This window comes from Ascaphus truei, chromosome 2 (assembly GCF_040206685.1).
Source record: "Ascaphus truei isolate aAscTru1 chromosome 2, aAscTru1.hap1, whole genome shotgun sequence".
Taxonomy (NCBI): domain Eukaryota; kingdom Metazoa; phylum Chordata; class Amphibia; order Anura; family Ascaphidae; genus Ascaphus; species Ascaphus truei.
In genome coordinates, this window is record NC_134484.1 from 296,426,415 (window position 1) to 296,445,920 (window position 19,506).

General features: G+C 47.8%; 1 protein-coding gene across 9 annotated transcripts in view; it reads left to right on the forward strand.

The window, feature by feature from the left end:
- SLC12A7 (solute carrier family 12 member 7) overlaps nucleotides 1-19,506 on the forward strand; it is a 623,740-nt gene that overhangs the window by 282,863 nt on the left and 321,371 nt on the right. For all 9 annotated transcript variants that reach the window (XM_075586361.1, XM_075586370.1, XM_075586368.1 and 6 more), the window contains one exon: nucleotides 2,718-2,848. In XM_075586361.1, the coding sequence (XP_075442476.1) occupies nucleotides 2,718-2,848 (131 nt within the window). The remainder of the gene's footprint in view (nucleotides 1-2,717; nucleotides 2,849-19,506) is intronic.

The following is a 19,506-nucleotide window of genomic DNA, read 5'->3' on the forward strand; positions in this document are numbered from 1 at the left end:
GTGTCTCAGAGTATGTCTGTCAGTGTGTGTGTGTCTGTCAGTGTGTGTGTGTCTGTCAGTGTGTGTGTGTGTGTGTGTGTGTCTGTCTGTGTGTGTGTGTGTGTGTGTGTGTCTGTCAGTGTGTGTATGTCTGTCAGAGTGTGTGTCAGTGTGAGTGTCAGTGTGAGATTGTGTGTGTGTGTGTGTGTGTGTAGGATGACTGACTTGGTCTCTCTCTCTCTCACCCTCTCTGTGTGTGTGTCGCTCTCTCTCTGTGTGTGTGTCGCTCTCTCTGTGTGTGTGTCGCTCTCTCTCTGTGTGTGTGTCGCTCTCTCTGTGTGTGTGTCGCTCTCTCTCGGTGTGTCGCTCTCTCTCTCTCTCTCTGTGTGTCGCTCGCTCTCTCTCTGTGTCGCTCTCTCTGTGTCGCTCTCTCTCTGTGTGTCGCTCTCTCTCTGTGTGTGTCGCTCTCTCTCTGTGTTTGTCGCTCTCTCTCTGTGTTTGTCGCTCTCTCTCTCTCTGTGTGTCGCTCTCTCTCTCTCTGTGTGTGTCGCTCTCTCTCTCTGTGTCGCTCTCTCTCTCTCTCTGTGTTTCGCTCTCTCTCTCTCTCTGTGTTTCGCTCTCTCTCTGTGTCGCTCTCTCTCTTTCTCTGTGTGTCGCTCTCTCTCTCTCTGTGTGTGTCACTCTCTCTCTCTTTGTCGCTCTCTCTCTCTCTCTGTGTCACTCTCTCTCTCTCTCTGTGTGTCTCTCTCGCTCTCTGTGTCGCTCTCTCTCGCTCTCTGTGTCGCTCTCTCTCGCTCTCTGTGTCGCTCTGTGTCGCTCTCTCTCGCTCTCTGTGTCGCTCTCTCTCACCCACTCTCTGTCTCTCTCTCACATTGTCTCACACTCTGGACCCGGATATCTTACTTACCCTATATATCTTAACTGCCCTATACCTACACCGAAATAACCTATACTGCTTACTTCCAGATCTGACTCAAGCTTCACAAAGGAGACATCGGAATCCCCCCTAACCCAGAAGACAGGTAAGAAACACCTCACCTCCAACATTTAACATTGCGGGAATGAGGTACCTGGACTGGGGATCACACATACACACACACACACTTACACACACATACACACACACACACACGTAACAAGGACTAATTGTAGTATAATGTAATAGAATAAATAAACTTATGTCAAAAACGAATGATGTTCTTACTAGGAATTTATTCAATTTATTTTATTAGATTTTTTGGGGGCGGGGTTGGGGGCAGGACTAGGGCGGGGTTGGGGGCGGGACTAGTAGATTTTTGGGGGATTTGTCGACCACTGTGTATATATATATATATATATATATATATATATTTATATATATATATATATATATATATATATATATAATATGAAGTCACTAATGTGAAAAATAAAGTGATATTGAGCTCATACTGTATATAGAGGTCTCACAAGTGCTACAGTGTTTGTGTAAATTCAGAAGTGATCAATACTAAACAGCGTATCTGAGCGATTGCATGATGTGTACGCACCGCGCATGCGCAAAGCCCACAAATTCTCAGTTCTCAACTACATAAAAATATTGCACTCAATTGCAATAAGTATATAGTCATTTTTTCTATTACCTCACTTTCACTTACCTCACTCTTCTAGGGTGGTATAGTTGTGAGTCTTCCCTGTATATCTTTGACATTGCGGTCATAGTAGAGCTGTGTATTCACTAAAAGTGGGCATTGTGCATGCAGGGGCCTGTTGCCTAAGCTTTTATTTGGATTCCGTGTTAGTAGAGTCACTCAGTAACCATAGATGCGCTGCTGTACATATGGAGATTTTTTGACACTCCGTGCATGCGCGTAGAGTGCGATATTGTGATGTAGTTGAGAACTGAGAATTTGTGGGGTTTTCACATTCGCAGGGCGTACAAATCATGCACTCAGATACGCTGTTTAAGTTGGTTCCTGGGTTACCAGAGACGCGCTGCGGCGCATACTTAGAATTCCAATGCCTTCACGCATGCGCGCTTGGTGAAGGTCATTTCACTGATCCTTAGTACTTTGCCTGTCCGATGACGTCTGTGATTGACGGGGATGTTAGGTTTGTGGGGATTTTCATTGTTTAATTGCTTTTGTCTGTGTTTGCACTGGGCTTTGGGCTATGTATGTTGGTCTCATTCATTGTTTGTCATCAGACCCCTGAGGAAGGTCCCTTTTTGAGTACCGAAATGTTGGGTCTGTATGGTTACATTCATTATGCTATTTTTGGATTACCACAGAGTGCTGCCTCTTTTTTCCTATGGGAAATATGTTTTTTGTATATATTTATATTAAACAACATATATATATATATATATCAAAATTAAAAACCCTACCCCATATACATTTAAAATACAGACTTACCTGGGGGATGGTCTTAGGCCTGTAGCCAAGCCCGGCATGCGCCAACATCAGAAATTCTGTGTGGGACAGTCTGTGAAGGAGGCCCACAGCGGGGGGAGAGCCGCGCCTGGTGGCAACTTGAGGACCGGCAGCCGGGCCCCCCGCAGCCTCTGAGCCTGGGACACCTGTCCCAGCTCTCCCCCCTTGTTGGCGGCCCTGCTTAGAAGGGATAACATGGTTGCAACTTCCTGGAGAGTCTGGAACTCTAGTACTGTAGTTCCTTAAGCTATGCAAAACAAATTAACATGTTGCAGCTTTAAATAATTGTGTATTATGTCTTCTCATCCTGTTTTTTTAATTTCACAGCTGGTGGTTCATATTACATGATTTCAAGATCTTTAGGTCCTGAATTTGGGGGAGCTGTAGGACTTTGTTTCTACTTGGGTACAACCTTTGCAGGAGCTATGTATATCCTCGGTACAATTGAAATTTTGTTGGTAAGTGTGGCATGTTTCCTTCCTTAACAATTGCTAAAATTATATGCCAGTAGTCCTCAGTTCAGATGTCTACTTTTTGATGACTTAAATGTATAGGGTTTAGACAGTCTTCAAGCTTTCCCATATATTAAGTCCACTTCTGGGCTATAGAGCTATTATGGGAATTGCACCAATTTGCTTCCAAAGCTCTTTTGGGGTCCAGGCAAAATGAGCTTTAATTCCCAAACTACCACTATTTCACCAAGATCAACATTTTACTAATCTTATTAATTGTCATTCTCTATTCAGTTATGATTTTGTCTTAATCTGAATTATAACTAAATATTAATGTGTATTTCTCTAAATGTGCTGGTTTCTTTATAAAATAATAATACAATGGTCATGCTTATTGCCTCTTAGACCTACAGTTTCACATCCCTACAGTAATAATCACCATGTAGTTAACATTGTATGATTCTGGAAAATCGGATCTAAACATATTTTAATTGATGCAATTTTTCAGTTTTGAAGAAAACGGGTTGCAATTAAGTGAATTTGTACTGTTAAAGGTCCAGGTAAATAAAATCCATTCTACTGTTTGTTATAACTCTTCAGGGGTGATTATATTACCCTGCCAGCCACAAACAGGAAAGTTATTCTCCAGCGTTATTGTCTCATTAAATAAACTGTAAGACCGAGCATACTGCATTTGAAGGTTTAATGGGATTAAATATACAACCTTTCAGAGTACTTTTTAAATATATATCTGAGTTTGTGAATCCCAATGATATTTATGGATGTTCCATAGCTTTTTCCATTATAACCTTCTTGAATCGAAACCAGTATTTTTTCTTAAATATCCAATAGGGTTTATATTAACCAATTACATGTATTTTGAACCAAATGATGTATGAATTAGACAAGCAATGAGTAATGAAGAATCAGGGTATATACAAAAGTAAGTGAAACTTCATTTTATCAGCTAAATTAAAGGGAATAATTAGAATCAGGTGTTTAAATAATTAGGTAGGTCTTTAGGGGTGAGTTTGGAAGGCCCCACCTTATACAAAGAGCAGAAACTTTGTGTTTGATTTTCACCATACAGGTATGTGTGTGTGGAAACAACTCATGTCTGTGAGAATCGGGCGTAAGCCCTGCCTCTGTGACATGTCTCGTGACACGCCTCAAGCTGACAGAATCGTGTGCAGGCGTCATCCAATTGTTGTCAGCCACTAGTTGACACTGACGGCAGGATAACTACTTAATGTAATTCACCTGCGGTGCTTATTCAGTCCCATGACGATCGAGTGGGCTATCGGCATTTACAGCCGTGCAACTCTGCGTGGATTGGCTCTTCAATCAAGATGCAATAACTACATTCAGCCTTGTGCCTTTCATCAGATTGGCCAACAGTCCTTTATATGCTCACCGATCCCTACTCCAAATCAGCTGAGCATAGTAGTCTTAACCAGCAACGAAGTGCTACCCACAAGCACCCCGCTTGCCGTGTCCTGTTTTGCCTTGTGCAATTCTGCTAACCTTGTCTTGTCTCCTAGTTTTCTCGACCTCGGCTTTGTACCTGGACTCACACCTGCTCTATACCTCGACCTCAGCTACGCACATTGACTATTAAACATCTCCAGAGAGTCCCAGAAAAAAAGTCCAGAATCAGTGCTCAGAAGAAATAACAAACTGTGGGTCCACAATTATATTGTATGTTTCACCCAAGCATATATGAATGCAATAAGAATAGGTAGATGCAATAAGAATAGATAGGTACCAGAGATTTGTGAATAACTCCTATTATGGAAAGAATACAAGCCCCATAATATTGCCCTGTGTAGCCGTCTATTGAATAATGGCCATGAGACAAAGATGGACCCCAACTTGGTTAAGGGCTTATGTCGTCTATAGTAAAGACAGTCTTAATTGAGTAAACTTTGAGGTATTAAAGGCAGAGATCAAGTACTCACGACCTCCACGATGCGTCCCTGGAATCAGTGTGCACACGGCTGACGGAGATCAGTAACCAGATGTATTGCCACAGGGGACGAATGTAGCGTGCACTGCTAAAAAAGGGTGGAAGCTGGATCGTGTGAAAGTGTGTGCGCACAGAGCACGCACATTTTCAGTGAAACTTCTTTGTCTTTTGTCACTGTTTTGTCACAGAAATTGTATTTGTAAGTGTGATGTTTTTAATTAAAAATCAATACACAATTTCAGTGCCCAAATGCAAAGAAGTTTGACTAAAAACACATGTTTTAGCTATTTGCACTTCTATATTTATAGTAACTGAATTCCTTGTGTGTGTGTGTGTGTGTGTCAGTCAGTCAGTGTGTGAGTCAGTCAGTCAGTGTGTGAGTCAGTCAGTCAGTGTGTGAGTCAGTCAGTGTGTGAGTCAGTCAGTGTGTGAGTCAGTCAGTGTGTGAGTCAGTCAGTCAGTGTGTGAGTCAGTCAGTCAGTGTGTGAGTCAGTCAGTCAGTGTGTGAGTCAGTCAGTCAGTGTGTGAGTCAGTCAGTCAGTGTGTGAGTCAGTCAGTGTGTGAGTCAGTCAGTCAGTGTGTGAGTCAGTCAGTGTGTGAGTCAGTCAGTCAGTGTGTGAGTCAGTCAGTGTGTGAGTCAGTCAGTGTGTGAGTCAGTCAGTGTGTGAGTCAGTCAGTGTGTGAGTCAGTCAGTGTGTGAGTCAGTCAGTGTGTGAGTCAGTCAGTGTGTGAGTCAGTCAGTGTGTGAGTCAGTCAGGTGTCAGTGTGTCAGTCAGTGTGTCAGTCAGTGTGTGAGTCAGTGTGTCAGTCAGTCAGTCAGTCAGTGTGTGAGTCAGTCAGTCAGTCAGTGTGTGCGTCAGTCAGTCAGTGTGTGAGTCAGTCAGTCAGTCAGTGTGTGAGTCAGTCAGTAAGTGTGTGAGTCAGTCAGTCAGTGTGTGAGTCAGTCAGTCAGTGTGTCAGTCAGTGTGTCAGTCAGTCAGTCAGTCAGTGTGTCAGTCAGTCAGTCAGTATGCCAGTCAGTCAGTCAGTGTGCGAGTCAGTCAGTGTGCGAGTCAGTCAGTCAGTGTGTGAGTCAGTCAGTCAGTGTGTGAGTCAGTCAGTCAGTGTGTCAGTCAGTCAGTCAGTGTGTCAGTCAGTCAGTCAGTGTGTCAGTCAGTGTGTCAGTCAGTCAGTCAGTGTGTCAGTCAGTCAGTCAGTGTGTCAGTCAGTCAGTCAGTGTGTCAGTCAGTCAGTCAGTCAGTGTGTGAGTCAGTCAGTCAGTGTGTGAGTCAGTCAGTCAGTGTGTGAGTCAGTCAGTCAGTGTGTCAGTCAGTCAGTCAGTGTGTCAGTCAGTCAGTCAGTGTGTCAGTCAGTCAGTCAGTGTGTGAGTCAGTCAGTCAGTGTGTGAGTCAGTCAGTCAGTGTGTCAGTCAGTCAGTCAGTATGTCAGTCAGTCAGTCAGTGTGTCAGTCAGTCAGTCAGTGTGTCAGTCAGTCAGTCAGTGAGTGTGTCAGTCAGTCAGTCAGTGTGTCAATCAGTCAGTGTGTCAGTGTGTCAGTCAGTCTGTCAGTCAGTGTGTGAGTCAGTCAGTCAGTGTGTCAGTCAGTCAGTCAGTGTGTCAGTCAGTCAGTCAGTGTGTCAGTCAGTCAGTGTGTGAGTCAGTCAGTCAGTGTGTCAGTGTGTGAGTCAGTCAGTGTGTGAGTCAGTCAGTGTGTGAGTCAGTCAGTGTGTGAGTCAGTCAGTGTGTGAGTCAGTCAGTGTGTGAGTCAGTCAGTGTGTGAGTCAGTCAGTCAGTGTGTCAGTCAGTGTGTCAGTCAGTCAGTGTGTGAGTCAGTCAGTGTGTGAGTCAGTCAGTCAGTGTGTGAGTCAGTCAGTGTGTGAGTCAGTCAGTCAGTGTGTGAGTCAGTCAGTGTGTGAGTCAGTCAGTCAGTGTGTGAGTCAGTCAGTCAGTGTGTCAGTCAGTCAGTGAGTCAGTCAGTGTGTGTGTCAGTCAGTCAGTGTGTGAGTCAGTCAGTCTGTCAGTCAGTGTGTGTGTCAGTCAGTCAGTGAGTCAGTCAGTGTGTGTGTCAGTCAGTCAGTCTGTCAGTCAGTGTGTGAGTCAGTCAGTGTGTGAGTCAGTTAGTGTGTGAGTCAGTCAGTGTGTGAGTCAGTCAGTGTGTGAGTCAGTCAGTGTGTGAGTCAGTGTGTGAGTCAGTCAGTCAGTGTGTGAGTCAGTCAGTCAGTGTGTGAGTCAGTCAGTCAGTGTGTGAGTCAGTCAGTCAGTGTGTGAGTCAGTGTGTGCGTCAGTCAGTCAGTGTGTCAGTCAGTCAGTCAGTGTGTCAGTCAGTCAGTGTGTCAGTCAGTCAGTGTGTCAGTGTGTCAGTCAGTCAGTGTGTCAATCAGTCAGTGTGTGAGTCAGTCAGTCAGTCAGTGTGTGAGTCAGTCAGGTGTCAGTGTGTCAGTCAGTGTGAGTCAGTCAGTCAGTCAGTGTGTGAGTCAGTCAGTCAGTGTGTGAGTCAGTCAGTCAGTCAGTGTGGGAGTCAGTCAGTCAGTGTGTGAGTCAGTCAGTCAGTGTGGGAGTCAGTAAGTCAGTGTGTCAGTCAGTCAGTGTGTGAGTCAGTCAGTGTGTGAGTCAGTCAGTGTGTGAATCAGTCAGTGTGTGAGTCAGTCAGTGTGTGAGTCAGTCAGTGTGTAAGTCTGTCAGGTGTCAGTGTGGCAGTCAGTGTGTCAGTCAGTCAGTCAGTCAGTCAGTGTGTCAGTCAGTCAGTTAGTGTGTGAGTCAGTCAGTCAGTCAGTGTGTGAGTCAGTCAGTCAGTCAGTCAGTGTGTCAGTCAGTAAGTCAGTGTGTGTCAGTCAGTGTGTGTGTCAGTCAGTCAGTGTGTTAGTGTGTCAGTCAGTCTTTCAGTCAGTGTGTCAGTCTGTCAGTCAGTCAGTGTGTGAGTCAGTCAGTCAGTGTGTGAGTCAGTCAGTGTGTGAGTCAGTCAGTCAGTCAGTGTGTGAGTCAGTCAGTGTGTGAGTCAGTCAGTGTGTGAGTCAGTCAGGTGTCAGTGTGTCAGTCAGTGTGTCAGTCAGTGTGTCAGTCAGTGTGTCAGTCAGTCAGTCAGTCAGTGAGTCAGTGTGTCAGTGTGTCAGTCAGTCAGTCAGTCAGTGTGTGTCAGTCAGTCAGTCAGTGTGTGAGTCAGTGTGGGAGTCAGTCAGTCAGTGTGTGAGTCAGTCAGTCAGTGTGTGAGTCAGTCAGTCAGTCAGTGTGTGAGTCAGTCAGTCAGTCAATGTGTGAGTCAGTCAGTCAGTGTGTGAGTCAGTCAGTCAGTGTGTGTGTCAGTCAGTCTGTCAGTGTGTCAGTCAGTGTGTCAGTCAGTCAGTGTGTCAGTCAGTCAGTGTGTCAGTGTGTGAGTCAGTCAGTCAGTCAGTGTGTGAGTCAGTCAGTCAGTGTGTCAGTCAGTCAGTCAGTGTGTCAGTCAGTCAGTCAGTGTGTCAGTCAGTCAGTCAGTGTGTCAGTTAGTCAGTGTGTCAGTTAGTCAGTGTGTCAGTCAGTCAGTCAGTGTGTGAGTCAGTCAGTCAGTGTGTGAGTCAGTCAGTGTGTGAGTCAGTCAGTCAGTGTGTCAGTCAGTCAGTCAGTCAGTGTGTCAGTCAGTAAGTCAGTGTGTGTCAGTCAGTGAATGTGTCAGTCAGTCAGTGAGTCAGTCAGTGTGTGTGTGTCAGTCAGTCAGTGTGTTAGTGTGTCAGTCAGTCTGTCAGTCAGTGTGTCAGTCTGTCAGTCAGTCAGTGTGTGAGTCAGTCAGTCAGTGTGTGAGTCAGTCAGTGTGTGAGTCAGTCAGTCAGTCAGTCAGTGTGTGAGTCAGTCAGTGTGTGAGTCAGTCAGTGTGTGAGTCAGTCAGTGTGTGAGTCAGTCAGGTGTCAGTGTGTCAGTCAGTGTGTCAGTCAGTGTGTCAGTCAGTCAGTCAGTCAGTGAGTCAGTGTGTCAGTGTGTCAGTCAGTCAGTCAGTCAGTCAGTGTGTGAGTCAGTCAGTCAGTCAGTCAGTGTGTGAGTCAGTGTGGGAGTCAGTCAGTCAGTGTGTGAGTCAGTCAGTCAGTCAGTGTGTCAGTCAGTCAGTCAGTGTGTGAGTCAGTCAGTCAGTCAATGTGTGAGTCAGTCAGTCAGTGTGTGAGTGAGTCAGTCAGTCAGTGTGTATGTCAGTCAGTCAGTCTGTCAGTGTGTCAGTCAGTCAGTGTGTCAGTCAGTCAGTGTGTCAGTCAGTCAGTCAGTCAGTCAGTGTGTGAGTCAGTCAGTGTGTGAGTCAGTCAGTCAGTGTGTGAGTCAGTCAGTGTGTCAGTCAGTCAGTCAGTCAGTGTGTCAGTCAGTCAGTCAGTGTGTCAGTCAGTCAGTCAGTGTGTCAGTTAGTCAGTGTGTCAGTTAGTCAGTGTGTCAGTCAGTCAGTCAGTGTGTGAGTCAGTCAGTCAGTGTGTGAGTCAGTCAGTCAGTGTGTGAGTCAGTCAGTCAGTGTGTGAGTCAGTCAGTCAGTGTGTGAGTCAGTCAGTCAGTGTGTGAGTCAGTCAGTCAGTGTGTGAGTCAGTCAGTCAGTGTGTGAGTCAGTCAGTCAGTGTGTGAGTCAGTCAGTCAGTGTGTGAGTCAGTCAGTCAGTGTGTGAGTCAGTGTGTGAGTCTGTCAGTCAGTCAGTGTGTGAGTCTGTCAGTCAGTCAGTGTGTGAGTCAGTCAGTCAGTCAGTGTGTGAGTCAGTCAGTGTGTGAGTCAGTCAGTCAGTGTGTTAGTGTGTCAGTCTGTCAGTCAGTCAGTGTGTGAGTCAGTCAGTCAGTCAGTGTGTGAGTCAGTCAGTGTGGGAGTCAGTCAGTCAGTGTGTGTGTCAGTCAGTCAGTGTGTGTGTCAGTCAGTCAGTCAGTGTGTCAGTCAGTCAGTCAGTGTGTGAGTCAGTCAGTCAGTCAGTGTGTGAGTCAGTCAGTGTGTGAGTCAGTCAGGTGTCAGTGTATCAGTCAGTGTGTCAGTCAGTCAGTCAGTCAGTTTGTGAGTCAGTCAGTCAGTGTGTGAGTCAGTCAGTCAGTGTGTCAGTCAGTCAGTGTGTGAGTCAGTCAGTCAGTGTGTGAGTCAGTCAGTGTGTGAGTCAGTCAGTGTGTGAGTCAGTCAGGTGTCAGTGTGTCAGTCAGTGTCAGTCAGTGTGTCAGTCAGTGTGTCAGTCAGTCAGTCAGTCAGTGTGTCAGTGTGTCAGTGTGTCAGTCAGTCAGTCAGTCAGTCAGTGTGTGAGTCAGTCAGTCAGTCAGTGTGTGAGTCAGTGTGGGAGTCAGTCAGTCAGTGTGTGAGTCAGTCAGTCAGTGTGTCAGTCAGTGTGTCAGTCAGTCAGTGTGTGAGTCAGTCAGTCAGTGTGTGAGTCAGTCAGTCAGTGTGTCAGTCAGTGAGTCAGTCAGTGTGAGTCAGTCAGTCAGTGTGTGTGTCAGTCAGTCAGTCAGTCTGTCAGTGTGTCAGTCAGTGTGTCAGTCAGTCAGTCAGTCAGTCAGTGTGTGAGTCAGTCAGTCAGTCAGTGTGTCAGTCAGTCAGTCAGTGTGTCAGTTAGTCAGTGTGTCAGTTAGTCAGTGTGTCAGTCAGTCAGTGTGTGAGTCAGTCAGTCAGTGTGTGAGTCAGTGTGTGAGTCAGTCAGTCAGTGTGTGAGTCAGTCAGTCAGTGTGTGAGTCAGTCAGTCAGTGTGTGAGTCAGTCAGTCAGTGAGTCAGTCAGTCAGTGTGAGTCAGTCAGTGTGTGTGTCAGTCAGTGAGTCAGTCAGTCAGTCAGTCAGTCAGTGTGTGAGTCAGTCAGTCAGTGTGTGAGTCAGTCAGTCAGTGTGTGAGTCAGTCAGTCAGTCAGTGTGTGAGTCAGTCAGTCAGTGTGTCAGTCAGTGTGTCAGTTAGTCAGTGTGTGAGTCAGTCAGTCAGTGTGGGAGTCAGTCAGTCAGTGTGGGAGTCAGTCAGTCAGTGTGGGAGTCAGTCAGTCAGTGTGGGTGTCAGTCAGTCAGTCAGTCAGTGTGTCAGTCAGTGTGTGAGTCAGTCAGTCAGTCAGTGTGTGAGTCAGTCAGGTGTCAGTGTGTGAGTCAGTCAGGTGTCAGTGTATCAGTCAGTGAGTCAGTCAGTCAGTGTGTGAGTCAGTCAGTCAGTGTGTGAGTCAGTCAGTCAGTGTAGGAGTCAGTCAGTCAGTGTGTGAGTCAGTCAGTCAGTGTGTGAGTCAGTCAGTGTGTGAGTCAGTCAGTCAGTGTGTGAGTCAGTCAGTCAGTGTGTGAGTCAGTCAGTCAGTGTGTGAGTCAGTCAGTCAGTGTGTGAGTCAGTCAGTCAGTGTGTGAGTCAGTCAGTCAGTGTGTGAGTCAGTCAGTCAGTGTGTCAGTCAGTCAGTCAGTGTGTCAGTCAGTCAGTCAGTGTGTCAGTCAGTCAGTCAGTCAGTGTGTCAGTCAGTCAGTCAGTCAGTGTGTGAGTCAGTCAGTCAGTGCGTCAGTTAGTCAGTGTGTGAGTCAGTCAGTCAGTGTGGGAGTCAGTCAGTCAGTGTGGGAGTCAGTCAGTGTGTGAGTCAGTCAGTCAGTGTGTGTGTCAGTCAGTCAGTGTGTGTGTCAGTCAGTCAGTCAGTCAGTGTGTCAGTCAGTCAGTCAGTGTGTGAGTCAGTCAGGTGTCAGTGTGTCAGTCAGTCAGGTGTCAGTGTGTCAGTCAGTCAGTGTGTGAGTCAGTCAGTCAGTGTGTGAGTCAGTCAGTCAGTGTGTGAGTCAGTCAGTCAGTCAGTGTGTGAGTCAGTCAGTCAGTGTGTGAGTCAGTGAGTCAGTCAGTCAGTGTGTCAGTCAGTCAGTCAGTGTGTCAGTCAGTCAGTCAGTGTGTGAGTCAGTCAGTCAGTGTGTGTGTCAGTCAGTCAGTGTGTCAGTCAGTCAGTCAGTCAGTGTGTGAGTCAGTCAGTCAGTGTGTGAGTCAGTCAGTCAGTGTGTGAGTCAGTCAGTCAGTCAGTGTCAGTCAGTGTGTCAGTCAGTCAGTGTGTCAGTCAGTCAGTCAGTGTGTGAGTCAGTCAGTCAGTGTGTGAGTCAGTCAGTCAGTGTGTCAGTCAGTCAGTCAGTGAGTCAGTCAGTCAGTGTCAGTCAGTCAGTCAGTGTGTGTGTCAGTCAGTCAGTCAGTCAGTCAGTGTGTCAGTCAGTCAGTGTGTGAGTCAGTCAGTCAGTGTGTGAGTCAGTCAGTCAGTGTGTGAGTCAGTCAGTCAGTGTGTCAGTCAGTCAGTCAGTGTGTCAGTTAGTCAGTGTGGGAGTCAGTCAGTGTGGGAGTCAGTCAGTCAGTGTGTGTCAGTCAGTCAGTCAGTGTGTGTGTCAGTCAGTCAGTCAGTCAGTCAGTGTGTGAGTCAGTCAGGTGTCAGTGTGTGAGTCAGTCAGGTGTCAGTGTGTCAGTCAGTGTGTCAGTCAGTCAGGTGTCAGTGTGTGAGTCAGTGTGTCAGTCAGTCAGTCAGTCAGTGTGTGAGTCAGTCAGTCAGTCAGTGTGTGCGTCAGTCAGTCAGTCAGTGTGTGAGTCAGTCAGTCAGTCAGTGTGTGAGTCAGTCAGTCAGTGTGTGAGTCAGTCAGTCAGTGTGTGAGTCAGTCAGTCAGTGTGTCAGTCAGTGTGTCAGTCAGTCAGTCAGTGTGTCAGTCAGTCAGTCAGTGTGCCAGTCAGTCAGTCAGTGTGCGAGTCAGTCAGTCAGTGTGCGAGTCAGTCAGTCAGTGTGCGAGTCAGTCAGTCAGTGTGTGAGTCAGTCAGTCAGTGTGTCAGTCAGTCAGTCAGTGTGTCAGTCAGTCAGTCAGTGTGTCAGTCAGTCAGTCAGTGTGTCAGTCAGTCAGTCAGTGTGTCAGTCAGTCAGTCAGTGTGTCAGTCAGTCAGTCAGTGTGTCAGTCAGTCAGTCAGTGTGTCAGTCAGTCAGTGTGTCAGTGTGTCAGTCAGTCAGTCAGTCAGTGTGTGAGTCAGTCAGTCAGTGTGTGAGTCAGTCAGTCAGTGTGTGAGTCAGTCAGTCAGTGTGTCAGTCAGTCAGTCAGTCAGTGTGTCAGTCAGTCAGTCAGTGTGTCAGTCAGTCAGTCAGTGTGTCAGTCAGTCAGTCAGTGTGTGAGTCAGTCAGTCAGTGTGTCAGTCAGTCAGTCAGTATGTCAGTCAGTCAGTCAGTGTGTCAGTCAGTCAGTCAGTGTGTCAGTCAGTCAGTCAGTGTGTCAGTCAGTCAGTCAGTGTGTCAGTCAGTCAGTCAGTCAGTGTGTCAGTCAGTCAGTCAGTGTGTCAATCAGTCAGTGTGTCAGTGTGTCAGTCAGTCTGTCAGTCAGTGTGTGAGTCAGTCAGTCAGTGTGTCAGTGTGTCAGTCAGTCAGTCAGTGTGTGAGTCAGTCAGTGTGTGAGTCAGTCAGTCAGTGTGTCAGTGTGTGAGTCAGTCAGTGTGTGAGTCAGTCAGTGTGTGAGTCAGTCAGTGTGTGAGTCAGTCAGTGTGTGAGTCAGTCAGTGTGTGAGTCAGTCAGTGTGTGAGTCAGTCAGTGTGTGAGTCAGTCAGTGTGTGAGTCAGTCAGTGTGTGAGTCAGTCAGTCAGTGTGTCAGTCAGTGTGTCAGTCAGTCAGTGTGTGAGTCAGTCAGTGTGTGAGTCAGTCAGTCAGTGTGTGAGTCAGTCAGTGTGTGAGTCAGTCAGTCAGTGTGTGAGTCAGTCAGTGTGTGAGTCAGTCAGTCAGTGTGTGAGTCAGTCAGTCAGTGTGTCAGTCAGTCAGTGAGTCAGTCAGTGTGTGTGTCAGTCAGTCAGTGTGTGAGTAATCCAGTCTGTCAGTCAGTGTGTGTGTCAGTCAGTGAGTCAGTCAGTGTGTGTGTCAGTCAGTCAGTCTGTCAGTCAGTGTGTGAGTCAGTCAGTGTGTGAGTCAGTTAGTGTGTGAGTCAGTTAGTGTGTGAGTCAGTCAGTGTGTGAGTCAGTCAGTGTGTGAGTCAGTCAGTGTGTGAGTCAGTCAGGTGTCAGTGTGTCAGTCAGTGTGTCAGTCAGTGTGTCAGTCAGTCAGTGTGTGAGTCAGTCAGTCAGTGTGTCAGTCAGTCAGTCAGTGTGTCAGTCAGTCAGTGTGTCAGTCAGTCAGTGTGTCAGTGTGTCAGTCAGTCAGTGTGTCAATCAGTCAGTGTGTGAGTCAGTCAGTCAGTCAGTGTGTGAGTCAGTCAGGTGTCAGTGTGTCAGTCAGTGTGAGTCAGTCAGTCAGTCAGTGTGTGAGTCAGTCAGTCAGTGTGTGAGTCAGTCAGTCAGTCAGTGTGGGAGTCAGTCAGTCAGTGTGTGAGTCAGTCAGTCAGTGTGGGAGTCAGTAAGTCAGTGTGTCAGTCAGTCAGTGTGTGAGTCAGTCAGTGAGTCAGTCAGTGTGTGTGTCAGTCAGTCAGTGTGTGAGTCAGTCAGTCTGTCAGTCAGTGTGTGTGTCAGTCAGTCAGTGAGTCAGTCAGTGTGTGTGTCAGTCAGTCAGTCTGTCAGTCAGTGTGTGAGTCAGTCAGTGTGTGAGGCAGTTAGTGTGTGAGTCAGTCAGTGTGTGAGTCAGTCAGTGTGTGAGTCAGTCAGTGTGTGAGTCAGTCAGGTGTCAGTGTGTCAGTCAGTGTGTCAGTCAGTGTGTCAGTCAGTCAGTGTGTGAGTCAGTCAGTCAGTGTGTCAGTCAGTCAGTCAGTGTGTCAGTCAGTCAGTGTGTCAGTGTGTCAGTCAGTCAGTGTGTCAATCAGTCAGTGTGTGAGTCAGTCAGTCAGTCAGTGTGTGAGTCAGTCAGGTGTCAGTGTGTCAGTCAGTGTGAGTCAGTCAGTCAGTCAGTGTGTGAGTCAGTCAGTCAGTGTGTGAGTCAGTCAGTCAGTCAGTGTGGGAGTCAGTCAGTCAGTGTGGGAGTCAGTAAGTCAGTGTGTCAGTCAGTCAGTGTGTGAGTCAGTCAGTGTGTGAGTCAGTCAGTGTGTGAATCAGTCAGTGTGTGAGTCAGTCAGTGTGTGAGTCAGTCAGTGTGTAAGTCTGTCAGGTGTCAGTGTGGCAGTCAGTGTGTCAGTCAGTCAGTCAGTCAGTCAGTGTGTGAGTCAGTCAGGTGTCAGTGTGTGAGTCAGTCAGGTGTCAGTGTGTCAGTCAGTGTGTCAGTCAGTCAGTGTGTGAGTCAGTCAGTGTGTGAGTCAGTCAGTCAGTGTGTGGGTCAGTCAGTGTGTGAGTCAGTCAGTCAGTGTGTGAGTCAGTCAGTGTGTGAGTCAGTCAGTCAGTGTGTGAGTCAGTCAGTGTGTGAGTCAGTCAGTCAGTGTGTGAGTCAGTCAGTCAGTGTGTCAGTCAGTCAGTGAGTCAGTCAGTGTGTGTGTCAGTCAGTCAGTCAGTGTGTGAGTCAGTCAGTCAGTATGTCAGTGTGTGAGTCAGTCAGTGTGTGAGTCAGTCAGTGTGTGAGTCAGTCAGTGTGTGAGTCAGTCAGTGTGTGAGTCAGTCAGTGTGTGAGTCAGTCAGTGTGTGAGTCAGTCAGTGTGTGAGTCAGTCAGTCAGTGTGTCAGTCAGTGTGTCAGTCAGTCAGTGTGTGAGTCAGTCAGTGTGTGAGTCAGTCAGTCAGTGTGTGAGTCAGTCAGTGTGTGAGTCAGTCAGTCAGTGTGTGAGTCAGTCAGTGTGTGAGTCAGTCAGTCAGTGTGTGAGTCAGTCAGTCAGTGTGTCAGTCAGTCAGTGAGTCAGTCAGTGTGTGTGTCAGTCAGTCTGTCAGTCAGTGTGTGTGTCAGTCAGTCAGTGAGTCAGTCAGTGTGTGTGTCAGTCAGTCAGTCTGTCAGTCAGTGTGTGAGTCAGTCAGTGTGTGAGTCAGTCAGTGTGTGAGTCAGTCAGTGTGTGAGTCAGTCAGTGTGTGAGTCAGTCAGTGTGTGAGTCAGTCAGGTGTCAGTGTGTCAGTCAGTGTGTCAGTCAGTGTGTCAGTCAGTCAGTGTGTCAGTCAGTCAGTCAGTGTGTGAGTCAGTCAGTCAGTGTGTGAGTCAGTGTGTGCGTCAGTCAGTCAGTCAGTCAGTCAGTGTGTCAGTCAGTCAGTGTGTCAGTGTGTCAGTCAGTCAGTGTGTCAATCAGTCAGTGTGTGAGTCAGTCAGTCAGTCAGTGTGTGAGTCAGTCAGTCAGTCAGTGTGTGAGTCAGTCAGGTGTCAGTGTGTCAGTCAGTGTGAGTCAGTCAGTCAGTGTGTGAGTCAGTCAGTCAGTCAGTGTGTGAGTCAGTCAGTCAGTGTGGGAGTCAGTAAGTCAGTGTGTCAGTCAGTCAGTGTGTGAGTCAGTCAGTGTGTGAGTCAGTCAGTGTGTGAGTCAGTCAGTGTGTGAATCAGTCAGTGTGTGAGTCAGTCAGTGTGTCAGTCAGTCAGTCAGTCAGTGTGTCAGTCAGTCAGTTAGTGTGTGAGTCAGTCAGTCAGTCAGTGTGTGAGTCAGTCAGTCAGTGTGTCAGTCAGTCAGTGTGTCAGTCAGTCAGTCAGTCAGTCAGTGTGTCAGTCAGTAAGTCAGTGTGTGTCAGTCAGTGTGTGTGTCAGTCAGTCAGTGTGTTAGTGTGTCAGTCAGTCTGTCAGTCAGTGTGTCAGTCTGTCAGTCAGTCAGTGTGTGAGTCAGTCAGTCAGTGTGTGAGTCAGTCAGTGTGTGAGTCAGTCAGTCAGTGTGTGAGTCAGTCAGTGTGTGAGTCAGTCAGGTGTCAGTGTGTCAGTCAGTGTGTCAGTCAGTGTGTCAGTCAGTCTGTCAGTGTGTCAGTCAGTCAGTCAGTCAGTGTGTCAGTCAGTCAGTGTGTCAGTCAGTCAGTGTGTCAGTCAGTCAGTCAGTGTGTGAGTCAGTCAGTCAGTCAGTGTGTGAGTCAGTCAGTCAGTGTGTCAGTCAGTCAGTCAGTGTGTCAGTCAGTCAGTCAGTGTGTCAGTCAGTCAGTGTGTCAGTTAGTCAGTGTGTCAGTTAGTCAGTGTGTCAGTCAGTCAGTCAGTGTGTGAGTCAGTCAGTCAGTGTGTGAGTCAGTCAGTGTGTCAGTCAGTCAGTCAGTGTGTCAGTCAGTCAGTCAGTCAGTGTGTCAGTCAGTAAGTCAGTGTGTGTCAGTCAGTGAATGTGTCAGTCAGTCAGTGAGTCAGTCAGTGTGTGTGTCAGTCAGTCAGTGTGTTAGTGTGTCAGTCAGTCTGTCAGTCAGTGTGTCAGTCTGTCAGTCAGTCAGTGTGTGAGTCAGTCAGTGTGTGAGTCAGTCAGTCAGTCAGTGTGTGAGTCAGTCAGTGTGTGAGTCAGTCAGTGTGTGAGTCAGTCAGTGTGTGAGTCAGTCAGGTGTCAGTGTGTCAGTCAGTGTGTCAGTCAGTGTGTCAGTCAGTCAGTCAGTCAGTGAGTCAGTGTGTCAGTGTGTCAGTCAGTCAGTCAGTCAGTGTGTGAGTCAGTCAGTCAGTCAGTCAGTGTGTGAGTCAGTGTGGGAGTCAGTCAGTCAGTGTGTGAGTCAGTCAGTCAGTCAGTGTGTCAGTCAGTCAGTCAGTGTGTCAGTCAGTCAGTCAGTGTGTGAGTCAGTCAGTCAGTCAATGTGTGAGTCAGTCAATCAGTGTGTGAGTGAGTCAGTCAGTCAGTGTGTGTGTCAGTCAGTCAGTCTGTCAGTGTGTCAGTCAGTCAGTGTGTCAGTCAGTCAGTGTGTCAGTCAGTCAGTCAGTCAGTGTGTGAGTCAGTCAGTGTGTGAGTCAGTCAGTCAGTGTGTGAGTCAGTCAGTGTGTCAGTCAGTCAGTCAGTCAGTGTGTCAGTCAGTCAGTCAGTGTGTCAGTCAGTCAGTCAGTGTGTCAGTTAGTCAGTGTGTCAGTTAGTCAGTGTGTCAGTCAGTCAGTGTGTGAGTCAGTCAGTCAGTGTGTGAGTCAGTCAGTCAGTGTGTTAGTCAGTCAGTGTGTGAGTCAGTCAGTCAGTGTGTGAGTCAGTCAGTCAGTGTGTGAGTCAGTCAGTCAGTGTGTGAGTCAGTCAGTCAGTGTGTGAGTCAGTCAGTCAGTGTGTGAGTCAGTCAGTCAGTGTGTGAGTCAGTCAGTCAGTCTGTCAGTCAGTGTGTCAGTGTGTCAGTCTGTCAGTCAGTCAGTGTGTGAGTCAGTCAGTCAGTCAGTGTGTGAGTCAGTCAGTGTGTGAGTCAGTCAGTCAGTGTGTTAGTGTGTCAGTCTGTCAGTCAGTCAGTGTGTGAGTCAGTCAGTCAGTCAGTGTGTGAGTCAGTCAGTGTGGGAGTCAGTCAGTCAGTGTGTGTGTCAGTCAGTCAGTGTGTGTGTCAGTCAGTCAGTCAGTGTGTCAGTCAGTCAGTCAGTCAGTGTGTGAGTCAGTCAGTCAGTCAGTGTGTGAGTCAGTCAGGTGTCAGTGTATCAGTCAGTGTGTCAGTCAGTCAGTCAGTCAGTTTGTGAGTCAGTCAGTCAGTGTGTGAGTCAGTCAGTCAGTGTGTCAGTTAGTCAGTGTGTGAGTCAGTCAGTCAGTGTGGGAGTCAGTCAGTCAGTGTGTGAGTCAGTCAGTGTGTGAGTCAGTCAGTGTGTGAGTCAGTCAGGTGTCAGTGTGTCAGTCAGTGTGTCAGTCAGTGTGTCAGTCAGTGTGTCAGTCAGTCAGTCAGTCAGTGTGTCAGTGTGTCAGTGTGTCAGTCAGTCAGTCAGTCAGTCAGTGTGTGAGTCAGTCAGTCAGTCAGTGTGTGAGTCAGTGTGTGAGTCAGTCAGTCAGTGTGTCAGTCAGTGTGTCAGTCAGTCAGTGTGTGAGTCAGTCAGTCAGTGTGTGAGTCAGTCAGTCAGTGAGTCAGTCAGTGTGAGTCAGTCAGTCAGTGTGTGTGTCAGTCAGTCAGTCAGTCTGTCAGTGTGTCAGTCAGTGTGTGAGTCAGTCAGTGTGTCAGTCAGTCAGTCAGTCAGTCAGTGTGTGAGTCAGTCAGTCAGTCAGTGTGTCAGTCAGTGTGTCAGTCAGTCAGTCAGTGTGTCAGTTAGTCAGTGTGTCAGTCAGTCAGTGTGTGAGTCAGTCAGTGTGTGAGTCAGTCAGTCAGTGTGTGAGTCAGTCAGTCAGTCAGTGTGTGAGTCAGTCAGTCAGTGTGTGAGTCAGTCAGTCAGTGTGAGTCAGTCAGTCAGTGTGAGTCAGTCAGTGAGTCAGTCAGTCAGTCAGTCAGTCAGTCAGTCAGTCAGTCAGTCAGTCAGTCAGTGTGTGAGTCAGTCAGTCAGTGTGTGAGTCAGTCAGTCAGTGTGTGAGTCAGTCAGTCAGTGTGTGAGTCAGTCAGTCAGTGTGTCAGTCAGTGTGTCAGTTAGTCAGTGTGTGAGTCAGTCAGTCAGTGTGGGAGTCAGTCAGTCAGTGTGGGAGTCAGTCAGTCAGTGTGGGAGTCAGTCAGTCAGTGTGGGTGTCAGTCAGTCAGTGTGTCAGTCAGTCAGTCAGTCAGTCAGTGTGTCAGTCAGTCAGTCAGTCAGTGTGTGAGTCAGTCAGTCAGTCAGTGTGTGAGTCAGTCAGTGTGTGAGTCAGTCAGGTGTCAGTGTGTGAGTCAGTCAGGTGTCAGTGTATCAGTCAGTGTGTCAGTCAGTCAGTCAGTCAGTTTGTGAGTCAGTCAGTCAGTGTGTGAGTCAGTCAGTCAGTGTGTCAGTTAGTCAGTGTGCCAGTCAGTCAGTGTGTGAGTCAGTCAGTCAGTGTGGGAGTCAGTCAGTCAGTGTGTGAGTCAGTCAGTCAGTGTGTGAGTCAGTCAGTCAGTGTGTGAGTCAGTCAGTCAGTGTAGGAGTCAGTCAGTCAGTGTGTGAGTCAGTCAGTCAGTGTGTGAGTCAGTCAGTGTGTGAGTCAGTCAGTCAGTGTGTGAGTCAGTCAGTCAGTGTGTGAGTCAGTCAGTCAGTGTGTGAGTCAGTCAGTCAGTGTGTGAGTCAG